We start from the raw sequence: 26,837 nt of genomic DNA on the forward strand, positions 1-26,837 counted from the left end.
CACATGCCTAATACACTCTTCTCTTGCTTGGCAGCGGTAATCTTCTGCTGATTAATAATGGCAGAAGTTCCCTTAACTTACTTCAACCACTCCTAACACTTGCAATCACACTAGCACCTGCTCAACTGTTTGCTCCAATATCATCCAGATAATAAAATCTCTCAACAACCTTGATAGCTTCACCATTCAGATATACTTTCAGAGTTTTCATCTGTCTCCATTGTCTTACACTTCTTGCATGTAAACTGGTTATCCTCTCTCAACTGACCAGTAATTTCAATCCACTTCTTGTGTATCCAATTTTCCACAACAAACTCATTTTTGGAAAATTTCCAACACAACAACAACTACTGAGTATCACTTTGATCTTAGTAACATTCACTCTTAGGCTTTTACTTTTCATAGCATTCAAAGTAAAAAGATATATAATATATCAAGACATCATAAGGAATGAAATAAAGGTATTTTCACATGAAAAGATTTTCTAGTTGTCGTTATACAAATATATTTCTATGTATTACACAGCATATTTTGCAAGTAAAAAAAAAAAAAAAGAAAAAAAGAAAAAAAAAAAGGGGAACATGCATATATATATATATATATATATATATATATGATACGAGTTTGTCTGCAGTTGTGAATATGTTTGGTAATATTAGTTATGTATAGCAAAGTCAGTCACATTCATTTATCAAGAAAATACAAAAAGCTCATCATCACACACATGCATACTATTTTAACCATCTTTTAGAGTCAAAAATATAAGTCGGCAGGGAACCAGGCTCTATGGATTGTTTTGTTTTTTCTTTCTTTTTTTTTTCCTCTTGTGAGACTATTTTCTTCTTTAATTGATGATTATCTGTAATTTAATAGAAGCAAAAGACCTCATCCTTCTAAGTAGCAGGCCTTAAAATGATGTTCACCATAGGCAGGGGCGGGAAGTCATCAGACTAATCTGATGGTAACTTTATTTGACAAGGAGAAACTCAATACAGTCAGCAGGTATAGGAAAAGGTACATGTGTCAAACTAAATCTGAACGTCTCCCGTTGTTTAAATTCAATGTTCCTTGAGAATGACGTGGCAGGCTCTCCGGCTGAAAAACACAAAAAATAATTTTTTTTTCAGAGTTGAAAATAAAAATTGAGATATGTATAAATAAAAAAAACAATATAACTTATTTCAAATTTATGGATTCAAAGTCAATTAAAAGAGAGCTGGTGGTTTGATAATATAAATTTATCTAGAAAAGTGCTGATGTTGTTGATCTAGTGATTAGACAATGTTGTAAAAAAAAAAAAAAGTCTGTGTAGCTACAATATTCCAGAGTACCAAACTGATTAGTTAGTCTGCTTCTATAATAATATGCTAAGGCATTTTATGTCCGTAAACAAGTTATCACCTTTCACATACATTTAAAAAATTGAGATTGTATAATCAGCAAAATAGTGATAGGTGATTAATCTGATGCACTTAAGGTATAAAAAAAACCCCCAAAAAACTATACTCATTTAAAATGAATTGTTTCCAAATCAAATTGTTGTTCCGTTCACTAAAACGGTACTATTTTAAATAAATACATAAATAAACACGTTCCAAAAGGTGACATCTATCTATCTATAAAAGTGAACATGTCTGTGTGTGTGTACAGTTCCCTATGCAATAACTGTCAATTTTAAGTCTACAGACTCAAAATTTGTTATACAGGGTTCTGAGATTTGGAGAAATCTTTGTTATTAGTTTTCGGCCAGAAACTTAGCTGTTAAAGGGTCAAAGTTCAACAATTTGACCTTTGAGAGCTATTAAACTCCTCCGAAAATTTTGGGTATAAACAATTGAAATTTTAGATATAGGTTCCTTGGACATGGATCTAACTTAATAACTTGATTCGAGCCCAAAACAATAAATGTTAAGGGTCATAATAGAGGTCAAAGTTAAAAAAAAATTGACCTCTGCAGTCTCTACCAAATTACTCAGACAATTTCTGGTGTAAACATTTGAAATTTTACATAAAGGGTATTCAGAGATAGGACAAGTTTTTTAATCGGTTTGGGTTGAAAATTTTTAGTTACCAATATATGTATGTATGTATTTTTGCATGTGTGCCTAAAACTTTCGACAAAGGCGACAGATTTTACCAAGATCAGTATCGTTTTGAAATTCGACCTTTCAGACGACAAATATCGAAAAATTGGCTAAAAACATTAATATCTTCACCTTCAACTGGGCACTTTTCTACAGGGAGGGGGGGGGATCACTTTTTCGCCGATATTTTTGAAAGTCATCCTCTCCTTTCGATTGTCTAGCCTTAATTTATACATAAGTCACCTCCGGTTTGGCGGTGGTCGTAACAGCAAAGACGTCAGTCCCCCCCCCCCATTCTTTTCCTCCTCCACAGTACGGGTTCGAGCCTGCCTTCCTACCACCACTTTTTTTTTTTTCTCAACAGACACCTCCAAACACCCGGGCAACGCCGGGCTAAAATGCTAGTATATCTATAAAAGTGAAAGTGTCTGTGTATACATTTCCCTACACAATAACTGTCAATTTTTAGTCTACAGAGTCCAAATTTGATATACAGAGTATTGAGATTTGGGGAAAATCTTTGTAATCTGTTTTCGGCCAGAAATTTGGCTGTTAAGGGGTCAAAGTTCAACGATTTGACCTTTGAAAATAGTATTGACTGTAGCTGATATTTTTCTTTTATTTTATTTTTTACTTATACTCACTCTAAACAAGGCCCATTCGCTAGTGAGAATTAAGGGACTACTGTAAATTAGGTGCCAGATTTTTAGGGGACCCTTAGTGAAGATTGTGCAGTGAAATGTTTGCTCAAATTATATTTAAATTTATGCATATTGGTACAGTCAGAGCAGGGAGAAAATTTTAAAGCAGTTTAAGGGGGGGGGAACTATTAGAATAGAAATTCTGGCAACTATGGATCTATACAATGAAAGGGTGGGATTTTGCTGATTGTAGGGTTGATAGAATCACATCACATTCCATTCAAGTATTTAATTTGTAAAATTGGCACAAAGATGGAACACTGCGATGATGAGGCAGGAGCTGGAGCTTGGTAGTTAGTGTGGAGCCTGTAAGCTTTAAAGACTTTTTTTTTAACCCTGACTAAAAGGGAGACACTAGTGGTTGGTGTACCAGCCCGATGTAGCAACAATACTCCATGCAATGGCGAATGGTAGCTTTGTTGAGATATAGAATACCAGCAGGTATCATTATTTCAAAATGAATATTATTATTAGCAGTAAATTATACACATTGATTTAGAAAGCACCACGGAATTTCATCAAGGTCATGCAAGTAATAATAAGTTTCTCTACGACTAAGTTTATTCATAATTACTCATCAAATAACATTTCTGTATAAGTGACCTGTAACATTGTGTATGGAGGTGTTTTTCCATCTCCATTTTGAACTATTGATCGGTGTTGTGTTGGTGAGAAAGAGTTATTCCTCTTTTGCATTATAGCTCTCTCTCTCTCAGTCATGGAGTTACAGATTTTGTGACTTACATAATTGAAACACTCAAAAAGAACAACAAATGGCTCCATTACTTTCTCTGGAATTTGATTCACTTCCTGCAGTAATTTGCAACAAACATCAAGACAAACGGCATGTTCTTCCAAACCCAGTAAAGTGAAGAAAGATTTGAATGCCCATCTGATCACTTTGATGCTTAGTTTCCAAGAAGTAGAAACTCTCCAGCTTTTTTTTTTTTTAAATCTTTATTCTTCCTTCCCTCTTTTAATGGCTGAAGTAACAGGAGTGATTAAAAAGAATAACAAATAATTCTGTTATTTACTCTGGGATTTTTACAGGCATGAACTCGTTTTTTTACTGTATACTTTCTATGGCACAACTACTGGTCTGCATCAACTTCTCCTTTCAACCCTCATAGGCTGATGGATAAAATAGTTGTACACTTTAAAATTATTTAAATCAGCAGAGGACTCAAATTATACCATATAAGGGAAGCCAGACTTTATGAGATAGCGTTGCTTCTTTTGTCATTTGCCCACCTTTGTCAGTCAATGAAATGGCAGTTTTTCTTTAGCCCCTAAAAATGCTAACAAAATAAGCCAAAACCTTTTTACACACACGCACATATATATATATAAGTTGATCAAGGTATAAAAAAAATGTAGAGCTTTGTTTTAAATAGGAATATATTCACTATTTCTCTACATATATTTTGGCAGTCACAGTTCCTTATTCCATGCGATTTGGAAGAAACCTTGCTTTGTGCCACATGTGCCTGGTCTTATTATTATGTCTATTTCTTATCCTTTTCTTATGTGTTCTTTTATTTGATTTGATTTTTTGTAAAATATTGTATCCTTTATTTTGATGTACATTTTTTTTGCCACTGTTTTTATGTAAAAGTAGGTTGCAGTTTTCACAGCTGCATATGTGCGTGAGAATAAAATTATTCTGCAAATATAATTCACACAGTTGTTAGTTCTCTCACGCATATATATATATATCACAAGCTAATCAATTGCATGATTTGCTGAAAGTTGTCTCTCTGAAGTTTCTGATATTAATTTGTGAAAAAAGAATTCTTGGTCAGATTTTTCATCTACAAATATAGGTATTCCAATTGATTAAAAATTAAAAAAAAAACAAAAACAAAAAAAACTGACCAATGGTTCAAAATGTGGTCTCTCTTCTAAAAGGGCTGCTGGGATGTCGTCTTCTGGTTCTTCTTCATCTTCAAGCAAATTCGCCATTGATGGAGCAATTTTTTCTCCAAGGCTAAACATATTTCAGTCAAGGAGAAAAGTAAATGACATTTTCTTTGTATATGTAACAAATTAGTAATACAACCCCCCCCTCATATATATATATATATATATATATATATATATATAAAAGAAAAATTGATGATGACAATAAAAATTGAATAAATTACAATACTTTTTTAATCAATCAAAAATTCAAACTTTATGATAAAGAAAATAACTTCATTGATTGTTTCATTTTTTTTTTCATACTTGAATTCCAGATGTTTCCTTTTATTTTCACGACTTACTATTTCATTAATTCAGTGTTTATTTTTAATCTGTTATTTCATTGAAAATGTCGTTTAGTTCATTAAAAAGTTTTATATATTTTTTTTTTTATATATTTTCAAATTCATGTTAATCAGTGATACATTCTTTACTCATAAAAAGAGGATATCTTTGAAAATCCATGGTCTAAAGATTTTTCTTTATTATATTCTTTGTTTAAATTTTGAATGGATTAATATATATTGTAATTCATTGAATTTTTATTTTCATCATCAATTTATATATATATATATATATATATATATATATATATATATATATATTGTATATGATAAAATACACAATATATCATATGATAAAAAGCTCTAGAGACTAGATGCATGAAGGGGGGGGGAGAAGAAAAACAGATTAATACAAAAAGAAATCTCAAAAGATTTACTAGTTTTGTTTGGATCAATTTTTTCTGCAGATGTTCTAGAGGTTGAAGGTTCACTATTCAGTGCAAGTGACAATAAAAACATGATTGTGAATTACTTAACTTTTTTTAGTCAGTCATGGCTGATGAAGCGAGAGCATGTGGATTAAATAAAAGGTTCTGTTTGAAATTCTGTGCTGACTCCAGAGTTTGATAAGATATACCTAAAGAAGGTTGGAGATTATATCGACTGAAACGTTGTGAAAATAACACCGAAAATGGTCCGAAGAATACAAATTACTAAGATGATTATATAGCAACAGAGCATTGTACAATATTTGTGAATGAAAGTTTTAAAATGTTTTCCAGAGTCATTGGAGGGGGTGCTGTTTCCTGACTGACATGTCCACGTATATTAGACACACAGAAATCAAAAAGGTGCTCGGGGTTGTTGTTTGTGAGATGATTAAAAATTTAGAAAGCAATTTCACCTTTAATTGGGTTGATACTTTTTCATTGCCAAAGAACACTCTTTCTTCAATTTACATTTGAGATTTTTGATTCTTCTTGCTTATTAATAATATGAAATAATAATAATAATAATAATAATATGAATATACAAGAATCTCTGGTTGATATCAACGACAAGGCACCAATAATCTTAGATTTATTAACTTAAAGTAGGCAAGGAATGCAAATTTGTTACTATCATAATAAGTGCTGATACTGAGAACTCTTCCATTACCAATATGATCTCCCAATATTAATCATCTGGTGTTTGTTTATACTGGTGATCTTTTAATCCAACATATTTCAGGTGAAACATTAGGTCACACTGAAAGTAATATAAATTTCAATTATTATGAAAAATTATCTAGTAAATGATGTGCTATAAGTATTTTTTAAATTAAAAAAAAAAATCAGTTTTCTGGATTAAACATAGCGATACAGATGACAGTCAAAATTATTGATTGCAGTGATCTCCCTCTGGATCTTGCGAATTCTCGATCATTAAAACTCCAAAATTTAAATTTTTACTTGTAATTATTTTTCTACAGGATCATTTCTCATAAATTTTGGAATTATACTAATTTTTCATTATTAGTATATAAAAAAAAAAATCAAATGTTTGAAATTTGAATGATGAAATTTTATTATTGCTCAAATTTATAAATATTTTATAACATATGTGAAAATAATTGCTAATCTTTAGGAATTATTTCTCTTATCACTTCAGATTTTTTTAAAAATTTGATGGCAGTTGGAAGTACATAGACTTGTTTTGTGCGCTATTACAATTCCTAATATTAAAATATATGATTCTTATTTAGAATTCGACTTAATTAAAAAAAAAAATACAGAAAAATATTTATGATGTATGTCTTATTACAGAATGAACAAGTCATATTCCCAAAGTCACGTAAATTGACAGTCTTTTGTAAACTAAGTCAAGTTTTTACATCGAAACCCTATAGGTTAAGGAGATTAATTTTCTAAAGTATTCTTTGTCTTGCTTAGAATAATAAAAATCTTTGATATGAAACTCAACCACTTCATTTCAATAAATGTTTTTTGAAATTCATTGAATCACAATTTAATATATATATCTCCTTCTATAATTTTTTTTTTTTTTTTGTGTATTGATATTCATATTAAATTAAAAACCCTTTTTATGATTTATTTAAAAAGAAAACACAACTTTGTTATATATATATATATTGGTTGTGGAATTGCATTCATCTGCAAAAGGTCTAGCTAATTTGCATATTCTTTTAAACATTCATTATAATTAATTCCCTATTAGTTTTTTTTTTTGTTGTTTTCTTATGGGATGATCATCTTTAGTTAACTATTATGTGTAATTATATTCATGCAGATATTCGTCATGATTTATACTTGTGTAATATTTCTATAAAAGGGTTATAGTAAACACAAACCTTTCTATATATGTATATGTATATTTAAAAAAAAAAAAAATTTGCCTACCAAACTCCTTTGTCAGTTTTTGGTCTACTTAATATATAGAGTATTCAATGTAAAACTTTATATTTGGGTTTCAGCCAGGGAAAATTGGTGCAAAAGTGTGAAAATTTAATAAATGGAAGGTGAAGGTCGAACGACGGCATGATGAATATGTATGCGTAATGTAATAACTATTGTTTCATGCTTTAATTTTTAGCCTGGCAGAAAACATGTCTTCATAGTTCAGGCATTAACGTCAAAAGAAAAAGTAAATTGTAAGCTAAACATTTTGGTTTCGATTTTGAACTTTTTAAATTTGTTACCATATATTGGGTCCAATATAATATAATAATAAATATGAAATCCGCATTAATCAAAATATCATTAAGCATATTTTACGACCGGGCAATACCAGGCAGCCTGCTACTATATATATATATATATATATATATATATATATATATACACACACACATACATACATACACACGCAACCTTTTTTGGCAATTTTATAAGTTTGAATTCTCAGCAACTATTGATCAGAATTTAACAAATGAAGGCTCATTGGAAAGCTAATGACCTGAATTGTGTAGTGGGCTATGTGACATTTGTCCTTAAGGTCACACATTAAGGCAATCATCCAGAGCCTATTTTTAGCACTGTTTTATAGCCAGAAAATATTTCAATTATAGTCATTTGTTTTCTAAGTTTTGCATAGGAATTACAAAATATCTGATATTTCTCCAAAACCTCTGGCCTTGATGGAGGAGAGACTAAAACTTGCTATGATTTCAAATGATCTGAAATAACAGCAAAGGGAGACTTGATTCCAAATATTTCTCATGTTATATCTCCTCTCTTTGGTTTTCATACATAAAGTAAATTTCAGTTCATAAAGATTATTTGATACTGGAAATATTCATAATCATACCCTATTTCCAAAAGAAGGGAGATATAACATATGAGAAATATTTGGAATCAAGTCTCCCCTTGCTGTTATTTCAGATTATTTGAAACCATAGCAGCAAGTTTTAGTCTCCCCCTCAATCAAGGCCAAAGGCTTGGGGGGAAATATAAATTGTTTATGCTCCCATAATCCCCCTCCCCCCACCCATCTAGGAGACAATTCATAGCAAATTAAATTATTTTTGAAATTAACAAAAATTGACAAATATGTTTTTCGATTTTATTGAATCCAACCATAAACACACAATAGCAAAACAAAATGACCAATCTGGGTTTCTCCAATAGGGGGCGTCGTACATAGTTCAAGGGCCATAACTAGGAATGACTAAATTTTTCTATTTCTATTTTCTTTGGGTTTTTTTGTAGATAAGGATTTACATGATGAGGACTCAAAATCTAAAATATAATCTTTAGTTACTCCATTTGCAAAAGTTCTGTTTATTTTTAACAATATGTGAATTGTATATAAAAAAAAAAAAAGTGTATGGATTTATAGAATTTTTGAAAAATCTTGTTCTCAAACATATGATCTTCATACCACTTGATAGAATCTTAGTTTTGTTGGCACCCTCTTCAATGCTCTATGTTTATATTAGCAGCATACATTCAAAGTATAAAATACATAGTCTTCAATTTATTTGTCCCCTGATTTATCGGAGAGGGACCTATGTTTTCAGTGATGTCCGTGCATCCATCCAAGCGAATGTGAGCCCGTGCGTCTGTTATTCCGGACGATTGCCAGATAACTGTCGATTAGTTTTTCCTGAAATTTTGCCACAAATTGTATTTCATTAAATAGATGTGCACAGTAAAAAACTTATTTTTGCAAAAATTCCTGTTGCTTCCTCAGGGGTTCAAAAGAGGTCAAAAATGCCCCAAAATGGCCAAAAATGACCCTTTTTGACCCATAGCGTTTGATACATCCATTAGATTTTCCTGAAACTTGGCCAAAATGTGGAGGCCATTATTCTTGATATAAATTCAGTATAGGTGACCCTGGCAAAATTCTGGTTCGCATCCCTCTGGGACTTTTAGGGCTAAAAAAACATGTCTTTTTAAATTGTATCTTCATGACAAGATGGCTTCTACGCATGCACAAATGACGTCGGAACTTGAATTAGTTTAAATATTTAAAAAAATGGCCCAATTTTGTCAGCGTCCTCTTAGCTCAGTTGATTAGAGCGTGGAGTCATTATCTAAAGTTTGTAAGTTCAAATCGTGATGTGAGATATCTTTTTTTTTTCGATTTTTAAAGATTTAATATTGAAACAGGATTATTTATGCCATTTTTCATGTACGCTATTTTTTTTTATTTTTCAAATTTTTAAAAAGTTTTAACGTTCATTTTTCTATTGTTTTTTTCATCACATTTGCATTTTTTTTTTTTTTTTTTCGATTTTAAGAAATTTTAAAAACTTCCTACTCTAATACTTTCTTCCTTCAAACAGCTAGACTTTGAAATTCCCTATTTCCTGCTTCCTTGATAGTACCAACCTGCAGAAATTTAAATGTAATGTGAACAGACGTTTTATTGCTCAACTCCCCACAGATACCAAATATTAGCCCCTTCCGTTTCAAGTGGCAATATTCCTTGTTTGGGGTGAAAAAGAGTATGAAAAAAAAAAAAAAAATGGATATAAAAGAAAAAGATAAAAAATAATATACATTCTGTATTTATTCTATAATTTAAAACACTTATTGCCCTGTTTTATTGATCCCCATTTATATATAACATTCTTATTAACTAGGAGGACCTGTGGAAATTCCACAGAGGACTCATTTATATATAATATATTGATGTTGGAATTCTGTAGATGTTCAGTAAATGGAAACGCTCTGATAGCTTTTTTTGTTAAAACTGCGAAAGTATTTAACTAAGCTAGCATGAACACACGGCAAAGCCCGGTCATAAAGTACGCTTAAATACGATATTTTAATTCTTGCAGATTTTGTATATATTATTATAGAGTTAATGTTCTATTGATTTTTGTATGTTATAAAGTTGTTGTTGGTTGGTTGTTTTTGTTTTACAGCCTATTAACCCCTTTCAGGTTATTTAATGCCAAATTCAGTGATTTTGAAGAAAACTTTTTTAATAGAATATATATTTTTATCAAGTCGGTTTCTTTTTAACCCATAGTTGGGACTCTAGCAGGTACTACCACTCTGGGTCAGAATGGACCTGAGAGCAATGGCATTTAAAGGGTGGCTCCACACTCCCCAAAGCCCGCAAGCTAGGGCCTCACCATTGGATATAATTTAAGGTCATATCTAGGACCATATAAAGTTGCAATTTCAAAAATAAAAAAATATATCCATATGACTTGGGTGCATCAGCTTTAATTGAAACTGAAATAAAAACTTCTGAAAATATATATAACTTGAGTTCCTTCAGCCATAATCGAAATTGAAACCAAAACTTGTGAAGAATTCTTGATAAAAATATTTATAAAAATAGATGACTTCAGTGCCATGAGCTATAATCGAAACCGAAACCAAAACTTATGCAGAATTCTTGGTAAAAATATTTATGACAAGAAATGGAAGTACATAACCATGAAATGACCCGGATGTAAGCGTGACACAAAATAACACACACACTATCGTATTAATATATAAATCATTGCTACTGGCTTCATTTCATTGCACAATTAAATCTGCAACGATGCACACAGCATTCCATTATTACACAATTCCAAGAATAATGTAACTTTTTTGTTTTCTTATTTGGATAATTCCAACTACTTTTCTCAACTTGGGTGTTTTTCTCACATTTCCAATGATGTGACCTCTGAACTTCTTCAAATCTGGAACTTCTATGAAATATCTAATGAAACCCTTTATTTAATCCACGGGATAGTTTGTTCTCATCTTGTCCGTGATGAGCAGGTAGAAGTTAATTTGTAATTGTATTTTTAACATTCTTGCCTGTGCTAAAGATTGAACCTACAACCTTAAAAAGACTGTCACTTAGAACTGGTTATTACTAAGCACTTTTATTCACTGTCCCATGGTTATACTCGGTTATGGCTGATAGAAAAAGAACAATCTACACTCATAGATTAAATAAAGAGTTTGGTACAAAATTCTTGACAGATTCCTGAGTTCGATATTTTGTCAAAACATTGCAAAAACAGTAGCTTGAATAATCCAAATTATCAATCCTCATCTTAAAGATTCCAAAAATTTTCGATTTCTGTTATAAATGTTATTTAGAAAAAAAAAAAAAATTTCTTTCTTCAAAGAAAAAGGATACATATCCTTTGATGACTTCTTTTTTCTTCTTGAGAAAAACTTCCTTGCCAGGGTGACAAATTGTTTTTTGGATGCTGGAAAGAGAAAAAATAAAGATGAAACATTTCAAAGAATCTTTAAAAATGCATGTTGTATGTCAAGCAGATGACATGATTTAAAGCAAAATGGAATCCCAACATTTCACTGTCTATCAATTTCTCAACAGAACATTTTTGTTTGCCACTTGCTAGCAAAAATCAAATACAGAAACCACTTTTTTTTTTTTTTTTTAGATTAAAAGATGGCAAAATTTATTTTACACACACACATTATTATATATATAAACAACAATCATGTTGATACAACGGCTCTTGTTAGATCACTGAGGTGAAGCAACGATGAGCCTGGTCAGCACCAGATGGGTGACCACTTGAGAATACTAGGCACTATGTATTGTGTCGGGACATAGAAATTTCCAGATTAGTATCTGGGGGCATGTTTAAAACTGCAGTTTTGGTTAAGACATGCGTCTACAAGAAGGAAAACTGATGCAAAAGCCAAGGTCTATTTGCTCTATCTTTGCACCACCTGAGGTTGGCAGTGGTTCCAAAAAGTGTTAATGATCCTACACAAAACCTTCACTACTATAAACAAATTATCTTAATGGATTTCAGATAACTTAGCTGCATGAACCTCATACGTTAGGAGAGTCCATTATATATATATATATATATATATATATATATAGCATTGAAGTTTTTGGAAATAACAAAATGAACTGCTTTTTTAATCTCCATCTTTCATTTTTTTTTTTTTTTTTTAGACAATTAGAAATACATGTTAGTATTTTTTTTATTTAAAAATATATATATATATTTTTTTTTAAACTTTTGGGAAAGTGATGATTTTCACTTTAATAATAACTAGAAAGGCGATTATTAAATACACTTCAAGTTCGAAAATAAATGGCTGAGATGTGTATATTTTAGACAAATGTATGCATTTTAAACATTCGAAAGAACTATTAATTTTTGCACCTCATAAGTGACTGAAGAAGTATAAAGTCCATGCAAAAATTATCACTTCCTAGAAGAAGAAAAAAATGTTACTATTGATTTCAAAATATTTTTATTGAAGGAAAAAATTATTAAAACTTTAATAAGTAGCGAGTTGCAGTTTTCTATAATTTTTTATTAAAGGTCAGTGCTCGTTTACAAATGAAGCAGACATGAAAACTACACAATAGATCAGAAATTAAACAAATTTTTTTTTTACATGTACTGAAAATAGTGCTTAATATATTTTTTACCAAGAAAGCAATAATAAAAATACTAGTATAACCCTGTGAAATTTTCATGGTTTCTTACCAAATGTATTTTTTTCTTCTTACCATAAAAATATTAGGTTATTACAAAAATAATGGCAGATTTCAGAAACATAAACAATAGAAATGGTAAAATTAATCAAAATACAAGCCTTGCACAGCTATGCATCGCTATCATCGATCTACAAGATTATTTATTCCTTGTTGATAAAAAGTTATTGGCTGTGATGCAACAAAATTTTTGAAAGATGATTCCACCAGTTCTTTGGACCGAAACCATTTTACCATTTAAAAATGAGCTTAAATTCTTAAACAAATGATAATCAGTAGGTGAAAGGTCTGGAGAATATGGAGGATGTGGCAAAGTCTTGTATCCCAAGTCTGTGATTTTCTGCAGAGCCAATCTTGCAACATGTGGCCGCGCGTTATCATGGAGCAGAATTGGATCACATTGATTCACCAAGGCAGGCCTCTTTTTTTTTTTTTTTTCAAGGAAACATGCATTTCGGCAAGTTGATAGCAGTAGACCTCTGCTGTAGTACTCTGATTGCTTCCCAAAAAGCTGTAGTGGATAACACCGATTGCAAACCACCAAACTGTCACCATAATCTTTTGCTGATGCAACTTTGGCTTTGGGAAGTGTTTGGGAGACTCATCACGATCAAGCCACTGACCAGATCGTTTACGATTATTATAAAGGATCCACTTTTCGTCACAAGTGACAATTCGGTCAAGAAAGGGATCATTGCTGCTACGCACACACAGAGCATTAAGTTTTTGATTCTCATTAAGCTCACAAGAGATCCATTTATCGAGTTTTTTCATCTTTCTAATGCTCTGTAAATGGTGTGCAACTGTTACAGTACTGATGCCAAGTGTCTGAAACATTTGACACTTTGATGAGGATTTTGCTCAACAATTGCTTGCAATTGTTTGTTGTCAAGATTGCATGCTCGCCCTCCATCTTCTTCATCTTCAAGGCTCTCGTCTCCATTACGGAATCTTTGGAACCACCTTCGTACTGTAGTTTCAGAGGCATTATGGCCAAGTTTGAACTTATGCAACATAACGAGGCGAAGGTCATGTTTTGTATTATTCATCATTGAGGACCTTGTATGCGCCCCCCCCCAAAAAAATTTTGCTTGAAAATAAATAAATTTAACAATATTAATTAATATATTGTTAAATATATTATAAATTTAACAATATTAATTAATATATTTAACAATATTAATAAATATATTTAACAATATTAATAAATAAATTTAACAATATTAATAAATAAATTTAACAATATTAATAAATAAATTTAACAATATTAATAAATAAATTTAACAATATTAATAAATAAATTTAACAATATTAATAAATAAATTTAACAATATTAATAAATAAATTTAACAATATTAATTAATATATTTAACAATTTTAATTAATATATTTGACAATTTTAATTAATATATTTCACAATTTTAATTAATATATTTAACAATATTAATAAATATATAAATTTAACAATATTAATTAATATATAAATTTAACAATATATAAATTTAACAATATTAATTAATGTATAAATTTAACAATATTAATATATAACCCTAAAATGAACTACAAATTTTGTGTTAAAATGACTTTCCAAAACACATCATTTTAGGCGGCCATTATTTTTGTAACAACCTAATATTCAACTCAATATTAGACAAATAAAAATTAGATTTATTTTTAACAATTTAAATATTTACTTAGCGCAAGAATAATTATCAGCTAAATATCTTTTAAGCAAAATAAATAAAACTAGTCATTTTTAAGTGAACAGCAATAATAATTCTATTCTGAAGTTTTATAAGGTTAAGAAAAACTTATTTTTGAAATGAGTAAAATGTTTTTTTTTTTTAAAAACAGAAGCATGAGTTATTAATATAATTTCTGTTTTGCTTTTTATCTTTGGCAGGAAAAACCCAGACTAAATGAGGAAACAGGTTTTCTTGCCTGCAGTTCCTAACACCATATTACAGTTTTTATTCATACTAACTGGGAGACCCAACATTGCCCGGGATTGAATGAACATCAATGAATGCTTTTCATGTCATCGAAATCTGTGAAATCAGTTTTCATTTTTCAATCAAATTGATTACCTGCTCTAGTCGGAAACCCATCACAATGCACTGTGAGAAAGCTTAACATACTTCTCAGCAGTGTCTTAGTCCACAATCTATTGTAGTCTACATTGCACTGTAGTGGACCTACTGTTGATTTTATAAAATCATTTTTATATAATGGCTTCAATTAAAGTTTAAAATGCAAAAGTCAAGTATCATTGTTCAATTGTGCTCTAAACAGAAACATTCATTTCGAACGCACCTCTGTCTTATCAAAGAACCTACTGTTGATTTTATATGCTGGTAGTCTTCTGCTTGTATTGTGATAAAACTTTTCAAATACACTTGTGATGTTAGGCTATATAAGGTTGTTAACTTTGGTAAAAATTGAACTGTTCCTTCTTTAATCAGATTTTTGCAATCATTAAATTTCGATACCTATTGAGAGTATCCCAATACAAAACCTATCTAAGCCACTCTCAGACATATAAATTACAATTGTGTGAAATTATTAAAAAAAAAAAAAATTGGCCCAACTGTTTTGGAGTTCATGGGGACCAAACTCACACAAAGTGTCTTTTATATATAAGTAGAGATTTTTTTGTACATTTTATAATATTCAGTTTTGGAGTTGATGTCCAAATATGTAAGTAGCATTTGATGGATGAAGGGTGAGCTAAGTACAGTCATATTTTTAACCATTTCAAAGAACACCTGACATATCATGGAATCTGATATTACCATTTCTATTCTTAGCCTTTAACTTTCAAGTTATAAATAAAATAATATTATCATATAATATCCCCTTAAAAATCCACATATGATACTATTAAATCTTATTTATATGATTCTTATTGCATGATTTTGATTCCACAAATGTCCAAAAATGAAGGGATCTTAAGGAATTAAAATTCAGAAAATCTTGCTTAATTCGTACCTAATTGACTATGGATCCAATTCAATGCAAATATGAAATATTTGAATTTTCTAAATTTTACCCATATTATGCCCTCCTGGAAGCCTTTAAAATATAATACAGAAACCTCAATTTGTGGAACATTCATTAATTGATCTCTACTACCTACTGTTTAGATTTAACAATAATTGGAAGTATCTGAATTTTCATGAAGGCTGCCTACCTAGTTTTTATTTTATTTGCATGAAACTAAATTAAACTAAAGCTCATATTATCACTTTTTACAACTAGCAGTTGTTTTCCAAAATCTATAATGGTTTAGGTATCTTGTACATATACATATATATATATATATATATATATATATATATATATATACACTTAAGTTTATAATGCACAAAGAGGGAAATCTATTTGTATAGATGCATAGTGTACTTAGCAGATATAGCTTAGGTTTGCTTTCTGTGATGTGAAATTCTTATTTTTTCTTTTTGTAATTTTCAACTCTTAATGTAAATATATACATACACACAAATACCTATAACCTCAAAGAATATATAATTATATTATTACCTGGTATCCATTACTTTTAAATCTGTTTTGTAAATATCTGTTTTACATATGCGTTTTTGTTAGATTCAGTATTTAAGCTAAAAATAAATAAGAAATGCTTTACTAAAAGAACAATTATTTCCCTTAGCAGATTTTTCTTTTTAGGCATTTATTTGAAAATGTTTCTGCATTAGCAAGCTGCCAAACAAGATTAAGTATTTCTTTTTAAATACATTGTAGCAAAGTATCTTATTATCTTGCCAATAACAATAGCAAATAAAAACTTGCTAGTCAGAAGCAAAGTTTAATTTGTCGGCTTAAATGCTATTAATGTTCAATTTGTTTTTTTTTTAATCTGCCAGACATATTATATATCCTCTCCCATATTATATTGCCCCCCCTCTTTCTCATACCCGCTATTCCTTCTAGCTTCTAATCCCTCACAAATCTCTAGCTTACTAAAATTCACTTACATTAGTTTAACATCCCCAGATGCCCTGCTCACACCTCATCCATCACTTCCTTATATATCAGATACATTAATATTGCTCCAATTATCCCCTCTAGCTAGATGTCGCTGAAATGTTTACAACAGAGCATCATAGCCCCTCTTCCGATGAGAGGCATTAGGCTTCGAAATACCTAGGTATAAAGGGCATATAACAGCTCCTCCAATTATTGTTTTTCCTTTATTACATCAACAAATAAATCTATGCATACCAATATATATATATATATATTCTCTTGAATATTAACACATCTCTACAATTATATAAAAGTCACTTTGTGTGTGTGCGTGTGAGAGTTCCTTCCTCATAGCTTACAAAATGGCTGAGCCTATATTTTGCAAATTTTGCACAAAGGTAATTTATATGTCTGGCAGTGTTCTTAGATATGTTTTGCACAGAAATTTATCCAATAAGTATTGAAAATTGAAAAAAATCCGATCCTCAAAATAGTCTTTCTTTCTTATAGGTAAAGAATTTTGTCAGGGAAATATTTTACGTTACACCAGCCAGAAGAGATAATAAAATCTTAGCAAATCATTTTTCTTAAAAAAAACAACATATTTCTTGTCATCTGGAGATATAGCTAAGTGGTAGAACATACAGAGATTAAGCCTGTTCAAACTCGGATGTACTTCACCATTTTAATTTTTTTCTTATTAATAAGTTCAGTTTACGATAAAAGAAGAGATACCATTTAAAACCACTGCAAATCATTTCTTTGTTTGCATATTTTAAAACTAATGACGTTACAGAAGTGAATTTTCCAGGGCATTCATCGTCAAGCCCAAATATCAGCTGACATGATATTGTAAACAAACACAGATGGAATTTGATGAATCACATTATCATTTTTTTTTTTTTTTTTTTTTTTTTTTACGAATTAGTGCATTGGGTAAATTATTCCTCATAATATAATATTCAATAAAGGATTGATTCTATAAAACATATGTAATCTACATAAATTAAAATATCATGTCAAGCGTATTGTACGACCAGGCAATGCCGGGCGCCCAGCTAGTACTTATATATCAGACCTACTAATCTTATTGTACAGTGGTTGTAGTTTTTGAAATTTGTTTTGCTAAAACATTTCTAATATGAAGAGAAATATTAAAACATTGTTTAAAAATTGCATCAATTAAATACCTCCTCATGTTTATCATTAGTAAAGTAATTAAACCTATTGATTCTAACCTTTTTTTTTTTCTTTCCTAATTGAGATCTTTTATTAGTTTAGTCATTTTTTTGTTGCATACTTACTAATTTTAATAAATTGTCATGTTTTTTCCATTTTTTTTTTTCATTGGTAGGAGTGTGTGACTTACCTCGGCCCATGTGCTTTAACTGACGTCTCAGCTCAGCATCTTCATCAACATTTGATGGCATTGGCTGACTGAAGGGAAAAGCATCAAGTGTGTCTTGGTTGTCATGACCATAGCCTTCAATATCTGGAAAGATAGAGTGGGGGTGGTGGGGAAATAAAATGAACCATAATCAACCAGAAAGGGAAGAAAAAAAAAAAGAAAGGAGGGGGGGAGAAAAATAAGAGAGAAAGAAAGAAGAGACAGAGATAGGGAAGGAGGAAGAAAAGGAAAGAAAAAATAGATATAGAGAAAAAGGAAAAAAAGACAATTGACGAAACTGACAAGTGAGAGACAGTTGGTAAAAACAAAAATGCAAATATAAAGAAGGTGAGAAGGTGTGCATGTGTGCGTGCATACGAGAGAAATGATGGTGGTGGGCAGGGTGGTAAAAGTAAAGACAAAATTACAACAGTAGAAAAAAAAAAAAAAAAAGGGTAACAAACGAATCAATTATTTTAATTTATTGGCTTTTGTCCTTCTCCAAGCATCATAAAAATAGATTAAAAAAGAAATTAAAAAAAAAAAAATTAATGAAAGAAAAATAGAAATCAGCTTTTAGAAAAACAAAACGATTTTGTCTCATGAATTTTTACTTTTGAAAGTTTGTAATCAGAAGTAAAGAAAGATCCTATCCACTAGGGAAAATAATGCTCAAGACCAATTCGTTTTAATGATTTAACATTTTGGAGAATGAACTACATTTTTTTTCTCTTCCTTCTATTATATTTGAACTAAGTCCTACCATAAGATGACTAAGGAGAAATTAGAGACTGAGTGTGTTAATGAAGAAATTGGATGGAAACTGTATTTTATCATTCTAAGATTTTGTTAATGAGAGGGAGAAGGGGGAGAGAGCGAGAGCCCCTTACCACTTTCTTTTGGTCCAGTTGGAGGGGGCTGGCAAAGAGCAGTAGGCTCAAAAGCAGCAGCATTCATGCGATCTGAAAGGAAGACAAAACAATGCATCTTCTGTGAGCAAGAAAATGGAGCTTTCAATTGAGCAATTCACTTTTGAATAATAGATATTTCAACGCATGCAGCCATGCATGTATAGATATATATATGCATGATGCAGACATGAACAGAATGAAAGGATGCGCCAAAACAATGCAACCAAATTGTTTTGGTATATCCACTTTTTCTATTCATTTCTACATTTTGTCATATTATATCCAAACTTTTGCTTAAGACGTCGCGAGCCTGTCTCTGCTCTATCGCTATTTTCATGGCAAATGCTCGACTGAACTTCAATATATGGTTCCCTCCTTGCTAAACTTTAAAAAAAAAAAAAAAAAAAAAAAAAAAAAAAACAACAACAAAAAAAACTCGACTAACTACAACCACTATATATGATTTCCCCCACTCTCTATCCCTGCCTAAATCTAAATGCAGATTCCAAGAACAAAGTTTCTTCCAAAAACTGCCCACCTTTGGAACACTGTTCTGCTGGGATGCTTCCTGGTTGAATACAACATGGTAGCCTTCAAATCCAATCTCCATAAATAATCAAATTCTACCCAATTTACACCATTAACGATTACTACACTATCCCTTTACAATCATTAATCCTTATCCTCAACTGGCCTTCAGACCTTCATAAGACGTGACTCTCAAGTAAAAAAAGATATGTAAGACAGTTTCTTTCCGTGTGTTTTGAATTTAATTTTATTAAGAGTGGGTAGGTATCTATAAACACTACAATAAGTGTTTTTTTTTTTTTTTAATTTGTATTTATGTTTTTGCAGACTTTAAATATTTCAATTTCCTTTCATCTACATTTTTTTCTCCAAATCTTTTTCGTTTTATATATAAAAAAAACTTTCCAACAGTTTTTTTTAGGAACATATTTATCTCTTAGGAATTAGTTAGCGGTCCTTTTTTTTTTTTTTTTTACAAAAAAATCACGATATATATCAAGGCCTAGAGATCACTCGACGATAAGGGTTAATGAGTGCACCATAGTCAATGAGACAATATTGTAGTAATCATTACTAGTGAATATTTGGTAAATTGGATTAGTTAAGGGGACGCTCATCAAGAACTTGTTCACATTGGACTTGAAAATGACCATATTGTAGTCAGCTGTTGAAGGAAATATGTATAAAATGTACTCCATAAAAATAAAAGAAAATTAATAAAAAATTAAATGAGTGTGAATTAAATGCATCTGGTTTTGGAATGATAACTAATGATATACATGTGAGTGTTATCCATAGGCAGACCGTTTTGCTGTATCACAGCTCTTCAGGTAAGCTAAATCTGCAAACGCTTTAAATTTAAACTGTTTTATCAACAGTTGATTTCTTATCCATTGCACCACCGGCACAAGCTGCAGAGTGAGTGAAATCTTTATTACCAGCTGCCAAGATTTCTCCATTCTTATTTGCATTATCACGAATGGCAGCCAGTGATTTTCCTTATATATGGTTGTAGCAGTGTGTGTGTGTGTGAATATATAGTCTTAAAAGTTTTTCAATCTTTAAAATTAATATGAAAAATAAAAACCAACTTAATTCCAAGACCTTTATTGGAACCCCCCCCCTTGCTTCTAAGCATTAATTTGCTTCCAAGAATTTACCCTAATCCTAATATTATTGTAGGAATCCTCAATTGTTTACTTTGTAAAACTGTTTTGGGATTTAAAAACAAAACCGTATTTATCTCATGGATTCTGAACAGTGTTGATCACCCCTCTGTCCTTTAAAAAAAAAAAAAAAAAAAAAAGAACAAAAATGTTCCGATTATCGGGTCTTGTTTTTTGCTCAACATTATTGTTCTTACTAGCCTATTCATTGTTATGGAAAATGTCCTTACCGTACTGTTCATTTTAAGCCAAGAAAAAAGTGTTTGTTATTTACAAAACTACTGTATTTTATAGAGTTCAGACGAGTCCATTACACTACTTACCACCCCTTTTTTAAATTATTTATATTTTTGTGCTATTATTTACTTTATAATACTTTTATATTTATTATAGTTTCATAAAAAGTATATAAAAATTAAATTATACATATGTGTATGCGCGCGTGTGTGTGTGTGTGTGTATATATATATATATATATATATATATATAATGTTTTAATCAAATGTTTTTTCACTTTTCACTCTTTTTGTACACCAATCGTTTTTGTTTAGAAGCTCAATGTATGTTAAATACAACAACAGAACATATATAAAGTGAAGAACGCTATTATTCCCAGCATCTCAAAATGAACATCTAGGCTGTCTTATAACAAACAAATATTTAACAGTAAGAAAAATATAATGAAGTGTTAAAGTTTTAATAATGAAATTGAATATATTAAGCACAAACTTAATGAACCTAGGAGGTAGCAGGGATAGAAAAAGGGTACCATCCCATGTTATATCTTGTAATATGGCTATGAGCAATTCTAGACATAATTCTAAAAACATTAGAATAGACATTGATAACTCTGATGCAAAAGGAGTAAGTACCCCAAACAAACATCACGGAAATAAAAATTAAAAAAACAAAACAAAAAAAAAACAGATGTAGAGAGTGTATATGGTTTAATCTGCCTTACAGCGCACACATAAAAAACAAGTTGACAAAGGAATTTTACAAGATTCTTGATAAGAACTTTCCCAAAGGTAGTAACTTAAATAAGCTCATAAACAGAAATACAATAAACTTATTATTCTCAACATCTGTTAACCTAGCGAAAACTATAAGTTCCAATAATGCAAAAATAGATGAGGCGATTAAAGAAAATGGACAAGATAGCAGCCAGAACACTGAAACTCTTTGTAACTGTAGAAATAAAAATGAATGTCCTTTAGATGGGAAATGCCTTATTTCTGACATTGTATATAAATGTGAAGTCATTGAAAGTAGAAGTAGCATGTATATAGGATCAACGGACTGTCAATTTAAAGACAGATTCATCACTCACTCGTTTCTTTTTGTGGATACGATGCTTCATGCTTATCCCTATTTCAGAGCATAGTTTTTTTGACTCGTCTATTGTAGTGTCTACCATCTTTTCTCTATTCTGAAGAAGGCAATCTCTCAACGCTGTCAGCCTGACAGAACTTTGTTGCAGATCCAGCCCCTTCTCTTGAAGATACTTCTGGGCATCATTCATTTCTGGAAGAATAGTTTTCCAAAAGCTCAAAAATAAAAGAAACAGAAACGACAATACCGAGTGTAGAATTAAAGATGCATCTGATCTTGTGGTTGCATTTTCTCCCTCTCCTGTGAGCTGTTCTAGGACAATGACGACTTCCAATAATTTTTTTACCACATCATTTACAGCATCTGCTCGACTACTCCATCTAGTTCCCATAGTCTGCTTGATATTTAAATCAGTCAACTGAACCAAGACGTCCCAGCAATGTGTAGATGCAGAAAAGAACGAGAATAACTGGTCAAGTATGCCAAAAAATGTAACAGAGTGAACTGCTACAGAAGCGACATGTACACAAGCCAGATTTAATGAATTGTTAGTGCATGGCACAAATAGAGCTTTTGGGTTGATTTCGGAGATTTGTTTCTGCACTCGCAATCAGTGGCATGCTATAATAGCAGCATTGTGAAATGCCTGGCCAATACAGTCACCAATCTGAATACCATCGTTCTGCAGTTCTCTCAAAATCAGTTTAGAAATGTCCTCCGCACTTTGACCTTTTGTCTCAATGGTGCAGAGAAACGACTCCTCCACTGTCACTTTATTTTCGTCAATTTTTACGTAGCGCAACACTTCACTCAGCTGGTCTTTACGAGATACATAAAAAATTATGCTGAAATATTTGCTTTCTTTGATTTGATCGATGATTTTCTTTCTCACCTGCTTTGCCAAAATGCTCACAAATTCATTTGGAATTTCTGTTGACAGATAAGAAGTAACGATTTTCTTTCTAAGTTTAACTTTCACTAAATGTTCACGAAGCACGGGGTCATACGTGGCCAATACATTTACCAATTCTAAAAAATTCCCTTTGTTTTCTTGATCTCTTTCATCATTATGGATGTCTTCCCGGTGACCCCGTAGTGCCAGATTCTGCTTGGTGAGAAACCTGATGATGTCCAGTAATCTAGCTAGAATTCCCCGCCACTTCTTAGTTTCCTTCTCAATAAGATGTTGTTCTACTTTGTCAACTATGTTTCCTTCAGCAGGTCGGATCTCTAGATCCTTCCAGTTGAGAAACGCTTGAGCAATATTAATTGGGCATAAAATGATTTTTCATTTCAGAGACATTGTAGCATTTTAGAACACTAACCAAAAATTATTTTCCCCGTGGAAATAAATTCTGCAAGCTTTTTTTTTGTGGGGGTGCGGGTGGGGGGGGAGCGATTATGCAGAGTTTTACAACCGTTCGTTCCACTCAGACTTAGGGAACATTTCTACAATGTTAGAGTAGCCTTGAAATAATGATTATTCAACATTTTAGGTTAAATTAATGTACGAAAATTTAAATTTAAAAATAACTGTTTGTGCTTTTTTCCGGCAAGATTTTCGAGGTGTCCATAGGCAATCGCATAAAACAAAATGAAAGTCGAATAAAACAAAAGGAAAATATTATTTTTAGTCAAGGGTGTTAGTCTATAATTCTCACAATGTTAGTAAAAAGTATTTTTATTATAATCATCTGTATTTGTTTCGTGTTTTTTTTTTTTTTTTGCATTAAAACAAATCAATCTACTACATATCTGACATTGTCAGTAGTAATAACCAGGCAAATATTGATCATTAGGGTAAACACGTGAAGATTATTAAAGAGAACGTATAGAATAGTTAAGAATACATTCACATCCGTTCTTAAGAATTGTTTTCTATATAGTAACTATGTTATTTAGAAACTCATGTTTAAAATGGAGAGGGGACTTCGTTAACTATTCTGTTCCTATACCATTTTATTTTGCATAACAATCGTTAATTATTTTCAACTGTTTATGAAATATTCAAATAGCATTTAGACCCTCCCCCCGTATATTACATATATGTCCCTCCCACACACACACTAAGTGCATTTTTTTGTTCGCGAAAATATATGCAGACATGAGATTTTAGAGTAATTCGAAAAAAAAAAAAAAAAGACAAAAACAAATCACTAATCAAATATTTTAAAATTTAAAAAGAATCGAAATCAGAAATCATATCGGATCAGGAATCTAAGACAGAATCGGTAATTGAATCCGAATCAGGGAAAAATTTGGAATCATTCCATCACTAGTATATATATATATATATATATATATATATATATATATATAGGGGATCGGACAAAAGGACACCAGACAAACCCCACCAGCTAATTAAAGCAAAAACAGATAAAATCCCAAATGAATCAAAAACATTAAAAATCACTTTTTATATTTTTATTTTAATTTGATTAAATTTAAGAAAATTAGACATCGGGGAACTAATTTTGGCAAGGTATAAAAATTAAGCATCTATCGAATAAATGTAAATTGAAGATGGATTTTAAGACCATTTCTTAAGACGATATAGTTTTAAATAGGATTCAAGTGTCTCTCACAGAAATATACATATTTTTAAATATTTACTCTTGTTTGAAAGCAAGTCGATTTTTCTAAGTTAGGTACGCGTTCTAAGGATATTTTTCTTGTATTATCTTTTACAAATAAAAGTAAAAAATTAAAATCCTATTATAAGAATTAATTCATCATAATAAATTTCGGTTTAATCATAATAATTTGTTAACTTTTATTTTTTCTATCATCTATTTTTAACCTCTCAAAATGCCGCCCCATGACATATGCTGCTCGTACAATAGGGACGCATTTTTCCGATTCCAATACCTCCAAAAGCTCCGATTTTAAAAAAAACTTTTGGGTATAAAATTTCAGATATTTTGCTAGCTTTTATTTATTTTTTCTATTTTCTTTTTTTATCCCCTCAAAATGCCGCACCCCCCGACATAAAATAGGGACACATTTTTCTGATTCCGATACCTCCAAATGTTCAGATTTTTTTCAACCTTTTTGGTATAAAATTTCAAATTTTTTGTTAGCTTTTATTTATTTTTTCTATTATCTATTTTTACCCTCTCAAAATGCTGCCCCATGACATGTGCTGCTCATAAAATAGGGGCACATTTTTCCGATACCTCCAAAAGTTCCGATTTTTAAGAAACTTTTAGGTATAAAATTTAAGATATTTTGTTAGCTTTTATTTATTTTTATTTATTTTTTTTATTTTCTATTATTACCCTCTCAAAATGCCACCCCTGACATGTGCCGCTCATAAAATAGTGACACATTTTTATGATTCCGATATCTCTAAAAGTCCCAATGTTTTACAACCTTTCCAGCATAAAATTTCAGAGTTTTTCTTAGCTTTCATTTATTTTTTATTTATTTTTTTTTACCCTCTCAAAATGCTGTCCTCTGGAACGTGCCGCCCAGAGCAGACCGCCCGCCCTTGCTACACCACTGGGCACACCCTCCCATTTGAAAACTCAAATATTTCAGATTTACATTAAATTCAACCCATAGTTATTATACACCAATTATTGAATGAAATTCATTGAATTTCAGTTGCTTCTCAAGACTCTTCATGCTAAAGATTTTAAGTATTTTCTGGAATCCTGATCATGGAAGGGTTTTTGATCAAAATTGGAATAAGGATTCTATACATAAGGTTTTAAAGCATTATATACTGATTTTAATTTTTGTAAGATGACATAAAAATACTCCTGCAAAATTGTTCGGGAAAATTAGTGATTATATTTATATTTTTGTTTCCTTATGGATTGCTATTGGATTAAACATTTTCCTGCATTGGATTTTATCGTTTTTCCCATTGGATCTTTATCAGATCATATCCCTTTTATCCCCTTTTCCCATGTCTTGCTTTCTCAATCTCTTTGAATCCCTAAAAACTGTTAAATTACTTTTTTTTTATGCAAATATGAAAAATTTCATATTGCTTGTTTCCTATGATACATTAACCTGCAAAATTCATTGTATATTTTGTAAACCTCTTCCCTTTGATGAGAAGATTTGCTCTCTTCGAAACTTCATGGAATAAGGGGTTTTCTTGTTCCATTTGTACTCCTTGTCGAATAATTAAAATTTTGCATACCTTCCTTAGAGGTTTATAAAGTTTTTGAAAATTTTAATATTTTCAATATCAAGATTTTTATTATTATATATATATATATATATATATATATATATATATACATATATATATATATATATATATATATATATATATATATATATATATATATACACACACACACTAGTGAAGGGCGGTGGTGTAGCTTTGCCTGGGCGTAAAATTCGCTTAATATGATATTTTAATTTGTCCAGATTTCATATATATTATTATAGAGTCATGATTTCAAATCAAAAAAAAAAGTATTTAGGTGCCATCAGTTAGAATCGAAACCAAAACTGTAGCCTTCAAAGTTGGTGACGTTACCACTGTACAAATGTGACATGCATATAAACTGATTAAAAATTAAAAATAAA

At 30.7% G+C, this 26,837-nt stretch overlaps 1 protein-coding gene across 3 annotated transcripts in view; it reads right to left on the minus strand.

The window, feature by feature from the left end:
- Window positions 1-860: 860 nt before the first annotated feature.
- LOC145262964 (CUE domain-containing protein 1-like) overlaps window positions 861-26,837 on the minus strand; it is a 399,693-nt gene continuing 373,716 nt past the window's right edge. For 2 of the 3 annotated variants that reach the window (XM_080119894.1, XM_080119974.1), the window contains exons 5-8: window positions 18,335-18,457; window positions 11,629-11,701; window positions 4,661-4,772; window positions 861-1,095 (exon numbers count right to left, since the gene is read on the minus strand). In XM_080119894.1, the coding sequence (XP_079976020.1) occupies window positions 1,024-1,095; window positions 4,661-4,772; window positions 11,629-11,701; window positions 18,335-18,457 (380 nt within the window). In that variant the 3' untranslated portion in view covers window positions 861-1,023. Of the gene's footprint in view, window positions 1,096-4,660; window positions 4,773-11,628; window positions 11,702-18,334; window positions 18,458-19,242; window positions 19,315-26,837 lie in introns of all 3 variants that reach the window. The other variant, XM_080119845.1, reaches the window with a different exon arrangement.

Source organism: Euprymna scolopes, chromosome 1 (genome assembly GCF_053919585.1).
Source record: "Euprymna scolopes isolate OS-2025 chromosome 1, ASM5391958v1, whole genome shotgun sequence".
Classification (NCBI taxonomy): Eukaryota; Metazoa; Mollusca; class Cephalopoda; order Sepiida; family Sepiolidae; genus Euprymna; species Euprymna scolopes.